General features: G+C 34.2%; 1 protein-coding gene across 4 annotated transcripts in view; it reads right to left on the bottom strand.

The window, feature by feature from the left end:
• Rnf170 (ring finger protein 170) overlaps positions 1 to 16,724 on the bottom strand; it is a 37,225-nt gene that overhangs the window by 10,394 nt on the left and 10,107 nt on the right. For 3 of the 4 annotated variants that reach the window (XM_047550950.1, XM_047550951.1, XM_047550949.1), the window contains exons 3-5: positions 9,326 to 9,401; positions 6,342 to 6,450; positions 1,557 to 1,630 (exon numbers count right to left, since the gene is read on the bottom strand). In XM_047550950.1, coding sequence (XP_047406906.1) covers positions 1,557 to 1,630; positions 6,342 to 6,450; positions 9,326 to 9,401 — 259 coding nt within the window. Of the gene's footprint in view, positions 1 to 1,556; positions 1,631 to 6,341; positions 6,451 to 9,325; positions 9,402 to 11,800; positions 11,873 to 16,724 lie in introns of those variants that run through there. The other variant, XM_047550952.1, reaches the window with a different exon arrangement.

Raw genomic sequence — 16,724 nt, 5'->3', positions numbered from 1 at the left:
TAAGAAGTGGTATTGGCAAATTAGCTCAGTGTTGACTGCCTTGTGTCATACATCAAATTAGCCAGAGAGGCAATACGAAAAAAATCAGTTTTCCTCCTGATTATTTGAGAAAATAAACTGTAAATGAGACAGAATTTGGAACTATAGAAATAAGAAAGAAAGAAGACCTGGACCTCCCTCTCTGCTCAAAACAAACAAAAAACCCCAATAGTGATGGGGGAAATGGACAGCCAGAATAAAGGCTGAAAGGCATAAGTGTGTGTCTGTGTCTGTGTGTGTGTGTGTGTGTATGCACACAGACACATAAACAACGCACACTGTATGTATTTGTTACAAAAAGTTCAAAATCAGACAAAACTAAAAATTTTATACATGCATGCTGAAGTAAGAAAACTATTTACAAAATCAAGGGAATGCCTACCATAAAAGTAAAATAGTAGCTACTTCTACACAAGGAGGGGGTGGGGGTTTGGAAGGAGGCCTAGGGGTGCTTCTGGGGATGTTGGCTAGTTTCTAGTTTTCCGTCTAATAATAATTGCTGGAGTGTTGCTTTGTAATAATTCAATGAGCTGTACTTCTTTGTATTGTATGCGTGTTTTTAATGGCTTTTATATTTCACAAAGAATTTTTGAAAAATTATTGCTGCTATCGTTTTATATTATTTTTTGGTCTCTTGGATTTATGCCTTTATAAAATTCCCTGTACTGTTTTAGTGGGTTTCAAGAGGGAGAAAAGTGAAAGTGTCCATTCAACTAGACATCCTTACTTGGAAATTCTCTATCCTTTTTAGGATACTTTTTGCATACTGGAAGACTTATAAAGAAAATGCTATTTTTTAAATGTTCATAATTGTTACCAGAAAATTATATATTTTAAATGAAAAATAAGTATAAAGGAAATTATGAAAGCTGTATAATTGATAGACTAAACTGCATAAAAAAACTAAGAACTTTAGTTTTTCAGAATTGTTCACTTGTTTCTGCAGCTTATCAAAGAAATGGAGAAAATTGGCACATTTCATCTGTGCTAACATTTTAGTCTTCAAATTTCCACTTATAAAAACTTACTGCCTCCTTTCAGAAGTGGATTCTAAACTCACTGTAATTGTCTAATGTGTAAATATTGTTACATATTAAACATTGAAATGAAAAATATGAAAAAATTGTTATACAACATTTAAAGATATTGGGACCTAAATTTAAAAAGGGTAGATTAAGTGTAAGTAAAAAAAGAAAAAGAGTTTTTTCCATAAGTATATATAGGAGATATATGCTTAAGCATGATTAGCTAATTCAGATATTTCTTTACTGGCATTACAATAAAGACTTATGATTTGGGCAAGACTCAGTTTTCACAACTGTAGGATTTCAAATAGAATGCCCTTTTTTGTGGATCTTAATGATTTGTTCTTTTGTTAATCAAGTAAAATTACAGCAGCTTTGGATAAATGAAGTTCTGCTAAAAAATAAAAAGAATTCAAAATTTAAATACAAAAACTATTGAAGTTTATAAAATGGAAGTATCATAAATGATGCTTTCTGGATATAAAGTATTACCGTTTGTCTACAGATTGGACAACTTATTGCCCCAAGCCATGAACCGTATCTCCAGTATGCAATAATGCAGGTACCTAATGGAAAAAAGAAAACGTTAATACTGATGTTTTAAAGTCCATATATCCTGAGAAAGCTTCAAATATTTAACAGTGCCACCTAATTTAAAAATAGTTTTTAGGGGCTGGAAGTATAGCTGGGGTAGAGTGCCTGCCCAGCGTCTATGTTAGCCCCTGTCTTCCATCCAGAACTACCAACTCTAGGCAAATTCAAACATAATAACAATTCCCAGCCATTAAAAAGTATTTTTATTTAAAGTATTGGTTAAGCAACAACATTTTTATTTACTCAAAGCCAAATATTAACTGCTTCCATATTGTAAATAGACTTCACAGAAAATACTTTATTTCCTATCTAAAATAAATAAAACAGTAAACATCACTGTAAATAAGACAATCAACAAATCACAACAAAAATAGTTCCAAATTTGACATGTATGTTACAAAAACACAACTTTCATTTTTTAAGAGTTTAGATAACCATATTCTGGAAGTATTAATAGTAACTAAGTAGTATAAGCAAGGAACCAAAAGCAAATATTACATGCTCTCTGCCCTAAGAAAGTTTAAAATCCAGTTCGATAATTGAATCAACTCTTTACGATATGAATTTGGTTTTTCTGCTTGAAGATATTCAAGAGTAGCAAAACAGGTAAAGATGGGCAACATTGCCTAAAGCAAGTTTATGTGACCTCAAAAAGTGGTAGGAGAGTTAAGTGGATAAGTACTAATCTTTAGGCCGATAACATGAAAGAATATTTTAAAATACTGCCTGCTTCCTAAGGGGCCAACTGATCTTTGCAGAATACCTGTAATCTTGACCCTCTCAAAGTCCCATAGGCAAATCTGAACAAGGTGCTAAATGATGTAGGATGGAATAAAACAAACAAAAAAACAGGTAGAAAAAAGTCAGAAAGGAAGGACATGGAAATTCATCTTGAGATCTCCACTGATAACCTACATAATTTCTCAGATCCATTCTTTACCAAGTTTCCTTTAAAATAGCTGGGAACCCCCCAAATGCAGCTCTCTTGAGATGGCCCATCTTCTCTCTTGAAAGTATATTTCTTGTTTTCCTAAATAAATCTCTGCCTCTACAAATATGTGCTGAAATTCTTTTCCATCATATAGTATGTCAAGGACCCCACTGAGTCAAGGTCCCTGCTCTGAGAACTCTTTGGGACCCTCTTTTCAGAGACATTTCTTTTCCCATGACACTAACTGTGAACTAAGTCTCCCTTCTACCTCCAAAATCTTCCCTGTATTCTTACTCTCACCTTAGCAACTAGCTTAGACCTCCTGTGTTCCTTATTGTTATTCCTCCAGATCAGAATTCAGAATAAGCAATGGTAACTCTATTGAGGAGCAAAGTGATGTATTTAAATATGTTAGAAGATACCTAAATCTTTTTAAAATTTTTGTTGTGGTACTGGGGATTTGACCCAAGGGGCACTCTACCACTGACCTACATCCCTAGCTTTTCTAAAAAAATTTTTGAGACATGGTCTTACTAAATTGCCAAGTCTGGCTTCAAACTTAAAATCCTCCTGCCTCAGCCTCCCAAGTACTAGGGTTACAGGTATGGGACACCAAGTCTGGCAAAAGGTAGCTAAATCTTGAGCTGGTTAACATTAAATAAAAAGAAGTACAGAGAGGGATGCATTAGAGAGTAACTTGCAGAGAAGAAAGGATCCAAATTGAACTTTGTGAGATACATATGATTTAGATAGGCAGAAAACATGAGAGAGGACAGTTTGGGTTTTATGAACAGCAAGAGCACATGCTAGGGGCATGGTCAATGTGAGCATTATGGTGAGCAAACAGATAAGCAGAGGCTGTCCCAAATGTACATTAGAGAGCCTGTGGGGAACAAGTTCACCAATTTAAAAATGAGTTTAAAAGCTGAACAATCATCTGATATCTCTACCCTCACAGAATGCTGTATTAGTTAACATTTTTAAGTACTTTGAGCAATCTGATTTTCAAATAGAAACTATATGAAAACAAAATTCATTAATCTGTTAGTACTATTACCATTTTTTACAATGTCATATTTTTTATCTACTTTTTCACCGAACAAGTCAATGTGTTTCAACATAATGTTAAACTCATTTAAGCTCATACCTTTTTCACAAATTAGGATGTTAGGTGTCTTTGTTTTACAAATTATGTCATGGCCACTTACCTGCACTGAAAAACTGTAGCCTAGAAAATCAAACACTTCATTCATTTAAATCTGCTATTAAATACTTGATGTTTTCCTTTTCCTCAACTCTCCCCCGCCACATAAAAAAGTTTTCATGTGAATAGAGTGGTGAGAGAGATGACTCAACTTTCATCTGGGTCACACAATATCTCTGAATCTGTTTATTTGTAAAGTGATGAGATCTCATAAGCCTGCTGCATCATTAAATAAAATAATGTGTGTTACAAATGAAAGTAAGTTGATATCTGTTGCTATTTATTCTTAGCGCACTAGAATGTAACAGGTGTGGTTTTTTTAAGTAGGAATTAAGCCAAAGTGCTCTTGTAATACATAGTATTAATATACTTGAACTCCTACCCAAAGAAATATATTTGTTCATTGGGGAGTTGAGTAAGTAGGTTTTCTTTTCTTCTTTAAATCTTTGAGCCTACAGACACTAAATCAAAGTGCTTAAGAAGTACAGCAGGATATCAGAAGCAATCTACCCTAATACCATAGACCCAGAGGTAAAACCAAGAACACAACACAAGTCACCTTTCATTTGACAGGGTTACCTATTCAGTGAATTAGCTATACCTGGCTTGGCAAACCATTCATCTTGTTTCCCTGATTGTTAACACCTTCCTGGAGGACTGTGCTAGAGGATGAATGAGGACATATCCAGACTCAAAAGCGAAGAGTGTCAAATTGATTAGGAATATCTACCAAAGGTTTAAGATGAGAAAGCTTTCTGCTGTCTCTGATGGCTATTAATATTTCCCCATCTGATCATCCATTATTTTGCTGCTCAAATTAGCATTTCCAACAGATAACTACAAAACTAAAAAACAGATACAAATGCTTTATAATTCATTAGGTACTTAGGGAAGAGGTTGATATTAATGGATGATGCAAGATGGGATGAGGACGAGGTACATAGAAAACCCAGCATTACATGATAGGTATTTAAATATTTAAGTCATTCTCCTCAGCATAAATTATAACGTATTTAAGAATTCTGTGCTTTTGGGGCTGGGGGCTGCAGCTTAGTGGTAGAGTGCTTGTCTTGTATGTGCAAGGCACTGGGTTTGATCCTCAGCACCACGTAAAAATAAATAAGTAAAGATATTATGTCCATCTACAACTAAAAAAATATAAATAATTCTATCCTTTTTATCAAATATGATAAAAAAGGGAGAAAAACAATTTATAGGATCATTGTATATGAAAATTTGGTACATTTTGGGAATAATTAAGACTCCACCTTGCTAGGCATGGTGACACATGCCTGTAATTCCAGCTATTCAGGAGGCTGAGGCAGGAAAATTACAAATTCTAGGTCAGCTTTGGCAACTTAAAGAGTCACTGTCCCCCCCCCACCAAAATAAAAAAAAAAGAATTTGGATATGTCTGAGATGATAAGGTAGATTGCTTGTGATTTAGTGCTTTACCTGTTATGTACTTTTATTTAGTGTATATACAAAGTTAAAAATAAAAACCCTAGTTATTCAACTTCACAAGAAACAAAGCAGTACTATTAACAACAACAACAAAAAAATAGGCCTAATGATGAGATAAATCTAAATAGACAGTTCTTGGAGTGTTCACCATCGTGTAAACCATTAATCACATATAGAACTGAGCACAGGACTTAAAGATAGACCAAGGTTTAAGACCTCACGAGCCTTCTAGAGAATTAAGTAAAATAATGTGGGTTACGAATGCACATAAGGTGATTATCTGTTGCTGTTATTCTTCATTCACTGTAACAGAACACAGCTCTGTTGCTTAGCAGTTAGGATACCCTTTATAAAGTTTCTTACTGTCTGAAGCCTTCATTTTCTCATTTATGGGGTTAGATGAGAGGAATGTACAGGTATGTCCTGTACATGTGGGCATCCCTCCAATCTTGTATAGCTATAACAAGCAATGATAATATGATGTGTCATTATTCTCTATGAAATCTTTTTGCAGGGTCAAAAAACCAGTGATGAAGAAAGCATCAATGTGAGTTTAGTACTCCCACTGTTTTAGATTTCTCATTGTCCTTCTCCAACTTTCCTGAGGTCAAAAAGAGAGGGAAACTAAGAACTTTGTACTAACTGAGAGTAAGTAGAGATACTAGAGCTAAGAGAAGGTCTTGGACAGGGTTCTTAAGAGAAAAACCCTTCTGCCCTGGGTAGGATGAAAAATGAAACTACATGAATGAAGCACAAGTTGAGATTCACTGACTCCTCAATGCTATTGACATACTTGAATTACTATGCAAGGAAATGCATTGACTGAGAAGCTGAACAATTATTTTTTAACCTTTGAACCCACAAATGCTAAGTTATATTCTAAATAGACAAAATATACATATATTGTTGATTATTCAGATGCTAAATACACTTGGATGACAAGTACAGCAGGATATCAGAAGCAATTTTATTACTTAGGAAATGTAAAATGTGACAAAAGGGAAATCAGGGATCCAGCCTATGTATACATATAGGTCTTTGATTTAAATAGTTACTTCTACCAAGTATAGCATTGTTTGCTTACCACAAAAAAGATGTCCACAGTTTGTTTCAACAGGTAAGGAAGCTTGATGTAAACAGATTGGACAGTACATGTCAGTGTAGAATTGTTGTCGAGCAGCAGCAGGTGCATCCTGATAAGAAGATATGTGTACATACTTATATACAGAGCATTCAAAATTGTCTTCATGTTAAATTACATTTAAGAACACTGTCGAGCCAGGTGTGGTGGCACATGCTTGTAATCCAGCTAATTGGGAGGCTGAGACAAGAGGACTGCAAATTCAAGGCTAATCTCAACAATTTAGCAAGAACCTGTCTCCTAATAAAAAACTAAAAAGAGCAGGAGGTATAGTTCAGTGGTAGAGTACTTGCTTAGCATGTGCAAGGCTCTGGGTTCTATTCCCCAGCACTGAGGGAAAACAGAAAGAAAGAACAATGTCAATAGTGCACAATCCTCATCAATTTTTAGATATGCAATAGTTTAAGGTCTCTTATAAATCTGACAAGTTATGAAGCTATATTGTTGTTCTGGTTAAGCTGTAAGCTATCTACCTTCCTTCCTGAACACAATTAAAGAAATAAATCTAGATTAACTTAAGCATTTCTCTTTTAGCCTTTCCAAATAAGTTATTTTGAATAGAATAAGGTTGAGCTAATATATAAGCTGAAGAGTAAGGAATGTCAGGCTGGAGATGTAGTTTTAAGGCACCTGTTTAGCATCCATGATGCCTTGGATTCAATCCCCAGTACCTTTTTCCAAAAGGAGAAAAAGAAGTGTCAAAATATTTTCTAAGGATTAGCTTTCTTTCATTTTTAACCGTTTTTTTTTTTTTCGGTTTTAATAGCTGTCCTCCTGACAAAGAGTTGCACATATGCATATGTGCTATAACTTACACAAGATCAGAGTTAAACTTTCAGAAAAGAATATTTCCTCATTTTGGAAGCAGAAACATTTAAGATCACTGGTAACTTGAACTCAGACCTTCACATAGTTGTGTTGTGATCAAACAGGAGTGTTGAATGCAATTGCCAGAATAAGAAGAATCCAGATATCAAAGATCCCACTAGAAAAGAGTGCCATGAATGCAGGACTTCATCTGTAAGACCCACTGTAGTACCTCAGGACTTGGGAAAGTGTCCAGTATTGGTATGAAATGTTTATCTTGTAAAACATTTATCAAAACCTGTTTTATACCACTTAGCACATACCTTATAAACAAAGTAGCTGGCATTAAAACATCTAATTTTAAAAATATCAAATGTATTAAAAATGAGTTAATGATAATGAACCAAAGATCCTTGCTTCCCAATATTATAAACCATAATTTAAATTTCATATTTCCTCTAAGTTACTCTAAATTTTAAATTTCTGCTAAGTTACCAGAATATTCTGTAATTTAAGGTCACATCCAGATACTGACTGTAATTATTCATGCCAGTTTTAATAGTACAAAAAGAAAAATGTAAGCACTTAATGTTCTTTCCATCATTTCTCATTTTTTTTAGATATTGACAAAAAAAAAAAAAAAACAGTGCTGTTCAATAGAACTTTCTGTAATAATAGAAAACTTTATCTGTGCTACCCACTTTGGCAGCTGCTAGCCACATGTGCCTATGGTGCCTAAAGTACTGAATTTTTTTTTTTTTTTTTGCAGTGCTGGGGATTGAACCCAGGGCCTTGTGTTTGCGAGGCAAGCACTCTACCAACTGAGCAGTCTACCCAGCCCTAAAGTACTGAATTTTAAATTTTATTTAAATAGCCACAAGTGGCTAGTGGCTATTACGTTGGACAATACAGAACAGGCTAAGTCATTAACTTTGTTCTAGTTCCAAGAGGAATAATGCCATGCCTGAGGAAGCTGGGAGGTGGACAAATGGGTCTGTGGTACAAAGAAATCCAGAAGATTCACTTCTATTTGGGAATCCAGTGTAGCTGAACCTATTAATGTAATTGCTAGTGTGAATTTAAGTAAACCTTAGTGATCTAATGTGTTAATGCAAATGATAATAATTGCCATATTTAGCATGTTTATAAATCATAAAACATTATCTCAACATGAATTATTGATAACAATTGCTTCGGAACAGAGTGCTACTAATATGCTTAATCTATTCTCGAATTGATGAAGTTCCACGAGGGTATGAATTTTTGTCTGTTTAGTTTTTAGTTCACAATTGAATTCCCAATGCCTACAACAATGTCTGAGATATGATAGAAGTTTGAAATATATTTGGTGAATGGATAAATTATAAGCCTTCATTGGAACTAAAGTTTGGGTAGGAAAGCAATCAAAACTTTATCTTTCTTTCTTTCTTTCTTTTTTTGGTACTGGGGATCAAACCCAGAGGTGCTTTACCACTGAGCTACATCCTTTTCATTTTTCATTTGAGACAGGTTTTCACTATGTTGCCTAGGATAGCTAAGAACTTAGGATCCTCTTGGCTCAGTCTCCTGATTACAGGCATGAGCTACCAAGCCCAGCTGAAATTTTTATTTTTGACGTTAGTAATATAGGTATGAAGGTATATAATATCCCACTTATTTGGACTTCCATAACCATTTTGTTTCTGGTTCTTAAGAGATTTCTGGTAAAAAGTAGAGGCTAAGGAGAAAAGTTTTCTTCTTTTTCTAACTAGTTCTGTTAACTGTGATCACTGGAGAAACAGGGGAGGGACAAACATTTCCTTGAAGGTCTTAGGGTGTATGTGTTTTAGAAAATAGCTTTCTACTACATTTCAGTTAAGGCCAATTACAGTGATTATTTCTATACAAATAAATAATAGAAAAACCATTCTCTCTTAAAGCAAGTTAATAAAAAACAAAACAGGTAAACATCTGAATAGATTAAGACTAGGCCAGTATTCTTAATCTGAAAACATACAATCTATAGAACAATTGAAGGCAACCTGAAGCAGGAAAGAAGCCCATGTTTCATCACGACCATACATCTAAGGGGAATTACAACATCTACTCCTTACATAAACATGTATGTTACACAACAGTACCTGTTCTGTTTGAAGTTGTTCGCGAAGTACCCTTACTAGCTCTTGGTTTTCTGGATGAATGTTCTGATGTACATTTCTGTTGAACAGAATATAATAAACCTTGAATATAAAATATTGTCGGATTAATCCATTTACTTTTTGGGTCTAATTTTTAACTTAGAACTATTGGTAGTTTAATAAATGTAATTGATCATATAGAGCTGCACTACAATTCTAGGACTGTACATTCCAGGCTATTCTGTGCTGAGTTCTTCCCAAAATCAGTTACCATTGGCTGATTTTGGGTTTAGGTGGCAAATGATAAAACCCCAGAGGCCTGCTACCTTTGGGATTTCTTGTAACTTCAAGTTCACAGATAATATAAAGAACAATTAATACGTTTATTTCTTTTGTAAAATTCCTTCAAAATAAACAGCTGTATAACTCTATGTATTATTGTACATTTAATACTTTTCCATATCTAATTAAGGCTTTTTCCTAATTTTTCACATTTGAGGAAACTAAAACTTAACATATCACTAATATCTTAACATTAACAAGTAAAATGGAGACTCAAAGGCAAGACTTTAATGGCTAATGATATGAGACCACTGAAAATTAGAGGTGGAGGTAAGGTTGGGAGGGTGAGGGAGGGTCATGATTTACATCTGAATCACAGTGCAGTTTCATTTCGTTGAAAACTTTTTTCCCTAAACTTAAACACCTTGAACAAAAATATTCTAATTATATAGTTACAAGCTTACTCTTTAGAAGACCCTTTACTTACTGGGTAAACCATATCAAATAGGACTCTAATCTCATGGAATAGGGAAAATTCAATCCACCTTATAATTACTCAATTTTTATTAAAAATGCAAATTTTAGAAAAGAAAGCTGACAAAATATAACCATTACTTCAGTGAAGGCAATTTAAAGTCAAGTAACTAAAAAGAAGTGTAACATAAATGTAATGAAATTGCTTGAACTGTGTTTAGAACCCTTAAATTTTGGTAGATTCTTTATTTCATAATGAGTTACATTCTTTTGACTCAATAAATGCATATGAACGCAATCAGTCAAGGAACAATCTATCCCAGCACAGGAATCATCTCACTTAAATACCAGTGAACATCTAGTTAAACAGCATTTCTCTATTCTTTGAGAGTGGAAAACCATTCCATTTTCATTGGAAAAAAATATTGATGACTTTTCAGAGTACAGACATGAACCAGATGCCTGGAAACTCTTTCAGTTGGCTTCTTTTCATATCAGGAAGATGTAAGAATTCTTAAATCTAGTAGTAGAATACTTGAAAAGTCAAAGTATAGCCAAAGAACAAGGACAGACCAAGCTGCTGAATAGGACCTGGAATTCAAGAAGTTAAATGTGATTGACAACTATGAGTGCAGAACCAAAAATTTAGAAAACCATGGGATAATGAACAGTCTGAATCAAAGCATACAAATGTGTAAGACACTTTTCACTGGTTTCTGATATGTCAACAAATGGTGGCTGATAGAGACAGTTTGAGAAGGAAGGACAAGCAGGGTATGGTGGTGCACACCTGTGATTCCAGTAACTCCGAAAGCTGAGTCAGGAGGATCACAAGTTCGAGGCCAACCTCAGCAATTTAGTGAGGCTCTAAGCAACTTAGTGAGACCCTGTCTCAAAATAAAAAGCTGGGGATATAGCTCAGTAGTAAAGTACCCCACCTTGATTTTATCCCCACTACCCACTACCAAACAAACAAAACAAACAAACAAACAAAAAAACCAAAAAGGAAGGGCAAATAGATAAGAAATTAATTACAGCTACAAAACAACTGCTTAGAGGAAAAAAAGACAAATGAACGAAAAGATCCTACTGGAAGACTTACTTGCTAAGATGAAAATACTACCTAAAGGATTGGTCTACAGATATAATTCAGTTCCTATCAAAACCCCAATGGCATATTTTGAAGAAATTTAAAAGCTTATCCTAAAATTCATATGGAATTTCAAGAGACTCCAAACATCCAAAACAATTCTTTAAAAGAAAAAAATTAGAGGACATACACTTCTTGATTTGAGAATTTACTACAAAGGTACAGTAATAAAAACAGGGTGATACTGTCATAAGGACATATAAACCGATGGACTAGAACACAGACTCCAGAAATAAACTCTCACATATAGTCTAAATATCTGTGTGTCCTACCCTCCTTACCATTCATATGTTGAAACCATAATCCCCAGTGAAAACATATTTGGAGATGGGACCTTTGGGAGGTAATTAGGTCATAAGAGTGACACCCACAGTTAAACCTATACACCAAGAGGTGGTATTGTGCCAGACACAGACCCAACAACCCTTAGTATGAATCTTGAGTGTCCCCAAAAGGCCTGGTCCCCAGGATAGCCTTAGTGGGAGGTGGTGGAACCTTTAGGAGGTGGAGCCTAGTGGGAGATCTATTGGGAGTGTGCCACCCTTGAAGGGGATTTGGATCCCAGTCCCTACCTCTGATTTTTCTTTGTAGACTTGCTCCTTCCATGATTTGCTGCCTTGCCATTGTTCCCAAAGGAGTGGGGCCAATCAGTCATGAACCAGAGCCTCCAAACTCTGAGCCCAAATAAAGTTTTCTCTTTATATGATGATTAACTCAGGTATATTGTTATAATGGCAGAAAACTGACTAACACCCCTTAATCTTGAACTTCCCAGTTTCTGGAATTGTGAGAAGAAATGTTTGTTGTTCAGAAACGTTTGTTATTCAGTTATTTTTTAGTTTATTTTTTTAGCAGGCCAAACTGGGACAATGGTCAATTGATTTTTGACAAGGGGGCCAAGACTGATTAATAGGGAAAATATAGTCTTTCAACAAATGGTGCTGGAAAAACTAGATATCCACATGCAAAAGAATGAAATTGGACCCTTACCTAAAATCATATACCAAGATGATTTCAAAATGGACCAACAGATTAAACTTGGCAGTTAAACTTAAGAGGAAAAAAAAAACAAGATCTTCATAAATCTTCAAAGCTTTGGATTTGGCAATGATTTCATAAATATAAGACCAAGAAACAAGCAACAAAAAGAAAAAATAGATGAATTGGACTTAATCAAAATCAAAAACTCTTGTGCATCAAAGGATGCTATCAAGAGAATAAAATAAAAAATCCACAGAATGGAAAATATTTGTAAAGCATATACCTAACAATAACATCAGAATACATAAAGTATACTTATAACTCAAAGACAAAAAAGTAAACAACCCTATTCAATAGTGGGTAAAAGACATAAATGGACATTTCTCCAAAGAAAACATACAAATGGCCAATGAGCATGTGAAATTATGTTCAACATTGGTATTCATTAGGGAAATGGAAATCAAAACCACAATGAGATACAACTTATTTCGCATGAGGATGATTATTATTAAAAAAATGATAATTTAAAAGGAAGGAAAGAAAACCCCAGAAAATAAATGTTGGCAAGGGATGTTGAGAAGCTGGAGTCCTTATACATTGCTGGTAAAAATGTAAAATAAGACAAACCACAGTAGAAAACAGTTTACTAAAGTTAAACAGACAAGTTTAGGCAACACAGCAAGACCTTGTCTCAAAATATAAAAACATAAATAAATGTTAAACACAGAATTATCACATGACCAGGAATTCCAAATGAAATCAGGGATTCAACCAGGTACTTGTACATCAGTATTTCTAGCAGCATTATTCACAATAGCCAAAAGGTGGGAATAACTCAAATATCCCAATGTCCATAAATAGATGAATGGATAAATAAAAAGTGGCATATTCATACAATGAAATATTATTTAGCATAAAAAGGAATGAAATTCTTATATATGTTATAAGGTAAATGGACTTTGAAAACATTATGCAAAGTGAAATTAGCCAGACAAAAAAGGACAAATATTTTGTAATTCTACTTTATGAATTACCTAAAATAGGGTAATTCATTGAGACACAAAGTAGAACATAGGCTACCAGAGACTGAGAAAAGGCAAATAGGAAGGTATTGTTGTTTAAATGGTAACAACTTCTATTTGGGATAATGTAAATTTTTGAAGTGGACAATGATGATGTTTATACAGCACTGTGAATGTACTTAATGTCAATGACTTATACACTTAAAAATGGTTAAAATGGTAATTTTTATGTTATGTATAATTTACCCCAATATAAAAAAAAAATGATTGTAATGATTAAAAACATGGGGCAAAAGGTTCCTTTGCCTAAAGTATAAACTACACAGGCTACCCTTCTCCAACCCATCACTAATTAGTTACCTCAGTGGTAGTAATAGGATTACAACTGCAATTAAATTTGAATCTGGAGAACTGGACAGGAACTTAAACTGACCTCCTACTCAATCATATGACAGATGCAAGCCAATGTCTAAGTAATTGGGAGCACCTTACATAATTTCAAAGTACTTCTTAAATTGAGCCAAAATATCATTTATCTTTACCAATTGGCTTTGGTCCTATCCATGAAGCCACACAGAGGAAATCTAATTCTGTTTTGTAGTTTTTTGAGATGGAATCTCATTTGTTGCCCAGACTGGTCTTGAACTCCTAGGCTCAAGTGATTTTCCTGCCTCAGCCTTTGAGTACCAGAACTGTAGACACACACTATTGCCCTTGCTTCATTCTTTAACAAAACAAGCCCTCTTCATATTTAGGAGACAGTTTTATGTCCAACAGTCTCTTTCCCTAAGCTAGATATCCCCAGCTCCTTCTGGTGTTTTGTGATTTTCTTCCTATATCGTTCACCATTTTGACAATTTCCCTGAACATTCTCCAGTTTAAATAATTGTCCCAAATTGAATATTACCCAGGTGTGACCTTTAGCTGGCTATTTTTTTCTCCATATTTTTGTATTGGTACATCATACTTGCAACCTAATGGTGGGTTTTATTGTCACATATTAGTATATTCATACAATGTAACAATACAATTTGGCAAATATCAATCCAAGGCACTTCCCTCTCCCACCCTACCCCCACTGGTTGGTCTCCCTCCTCTATTCATCTCCCTTTAGCTGGTTATTTTTATAAATGTATCCTTTACTGTTAAGTTTCTGGCATCTACAATATACAATTGCCTTATTAAACAAAATTTTAGTTTAGGCTTCATATCATTCCAGTCTGCAGGGGAAAACATCTATTATACAAGTAATAACTGTTCATAGTAGAGAAATTAGAAAAGTGGAAATGATATTTAATAATAAAGTTAATCCTATAAAACAGTATTTTAAGTGGGCTAATTTAATTATGGATTTGGGATACTCCTCTGCTCCCCATTCCTTTTTCAAATAATTCATCTTAATTGAAACACCATATCCTTTGACCAAAATTTCTTAAATTCCATTAAGTCCCCACCTCTATTTTTTTCTTTTTTAGTACTGGTGATTGAACTCAGGAGTGCTTTGCCACTGAGCCACATCCCCAGCCCTTTTTTATTTTGGGACAGGGTCTCACTAAGTTGCTTAAAACCTCACTAAGTTGCTGAGGCTGGCTTTGAACTTTTGATCCTCCTGCCTTAGTCTCCTGAGTTGCTGCGATTACAGGCATGCCTCACCATCCCTGGCCCTTTGCCTAATATTTATCTGGCCCTTATCCTTTCTGCTTCTATGATTTCAACTTTTTTAGATTCCATACATAAATAAGATCACACAGTATTTGTCTTTCTATATTTGGCTTATTTCAGTTTGCATAATATCCACTAGATTCATATAGACTGTTGCAAATGATAGGAAATCCATTCTTTTTAAAGCTGAATAGTATTCGATTTTGTGTGTGTGTCTCTCTCTATATATATATGTTTTAAATATACATATATTTATATATATATATATAAATTTATCTAATAGTTACTTAGCCTGATTTCATCTCTTAGACACTGTAAACCAAAACTGCAATGAACATAACATAGATATCTCTTTGAAATATACCTCTCAATATATAGCCAGAAGTGTTATTGCTGTACCATGTAATTCTAATTTTAATGTTTTGAGAAACTTCTATAGTTTTCCACAGTGACTACACCATTTTACATTCCTACTAACAATGTGCAAGGGTTCACTTTGTTCCACATTCTCACTGACACTTGCTGTCTTTTGTCTTTTTGATAAGTCATTCTAACAGATGGGAGGTGATATCTCATTGTAGTTTTATTTATAATTTTTCATTGGAGTGTTAGATTGCATTTCCCTGATGATGAGTAAGGTTGAACATTTTTCACTTACCTGTTAGCAATTTGAATGTCTTTTGAGAAATATCTTTGTCTTATTTATTCATTCATTCATTCATTTATTGTACTGGAGATTGAACCTAGAACCTCACGTTAGGAAAATGAATCTAGAACCTCACACACGCTAGGAAAAAGATTTACTATTGAGCCACATCCCCACCCCTTTTCATTTTTCTTGCTAAATTACTAAGGCTGGTCTTGAACTTGGGATCCTCCTGCCTCAGTCTCCCAAGAAGCTGGGATCACAGGTAGTGACACTGCACCTGGATGAACTAATTTTTATATATGTGAGAAAAGGGTTCAATTTCAATTTCATTCCTGGGCAAGTGAATATACAGTTTTCCCATTCTTTATTGAAGAGACCTTTTCCTGCTTGCTCTTGACAACTTTATCAAAGATCAACTGATGATAAATGAATTTATTCCTGGATTCTTTTTTTCTTTTCAATTGGTCTTTGATATCTCAGTTTTTAATAAGAGTACCATGCTGTTTTGATTACTATTGGTTTACAGTAAATTTTGAAGTCAGATAGCTTTGTTCTTTTAGCTCAAGACTGCTTTGACTATTTGGGATATTTTCTGGGTCCACACAAACTTTATGATTTTAATAGTGCTGTGAAAAAAATGACATTGGAGTTTTGATAGGAATTACGCTGAATCTGTAGATTGCTTTAGGTCGTATGGACACTTTAACAATATTAATTCTAATTCATGAACATAGGATATTCCACTTATTTGTGTCTTTTTCAACAACTTCATTAACGTTCTAAAGTTTTCATTATACAAATCTTTTGTCTCACGATTTTTAAAATTTAATGCTATTGAAAAGGGGATTGTTTTTCTCATTTCCTTTTTGGATAGTTCACTGTGCAGTATTAGAAATGTTATGATGTTTGTATGTTGATTTTGTATCCTGCAAGTTTATTGCATTTGTTATTAGAATTTTCTGGTGGAGTATTTTAAGGGTTTTCCATATATAAAATTGTCATCTGCAAACAAAAATTTGCTTCTTTCTTTACTATTTGGGTGATTTTTTTCTTTTTCTTGCCTAATAACTCTGGCCAGGAGTTCCAGTACCACACTAGATAGAAGTGACAAAAGTGGACATCCTTGTCTTATTCCTTGCTGTAAGCTTTTCATTATTGAGTATATTAGTTGTGACCTTGTCA

Source organism: Sciurus carolinensis, chromosome 4, assembly GCF_902686445.1.
Source record: "Sciurus carolinensis chromosome 4, mSciCar1.2, whole genome shotgun sequence".
NCBI classification, from domain to species: Eukaryota; Metazoa; Chordata; class Mammalia; order Rodentia; family Sciuridae; genus Sciurus; species Sciurus carolinensis.
This window is presented reverse-complemented; position numbering and strand designations above follow the sequence as displayed.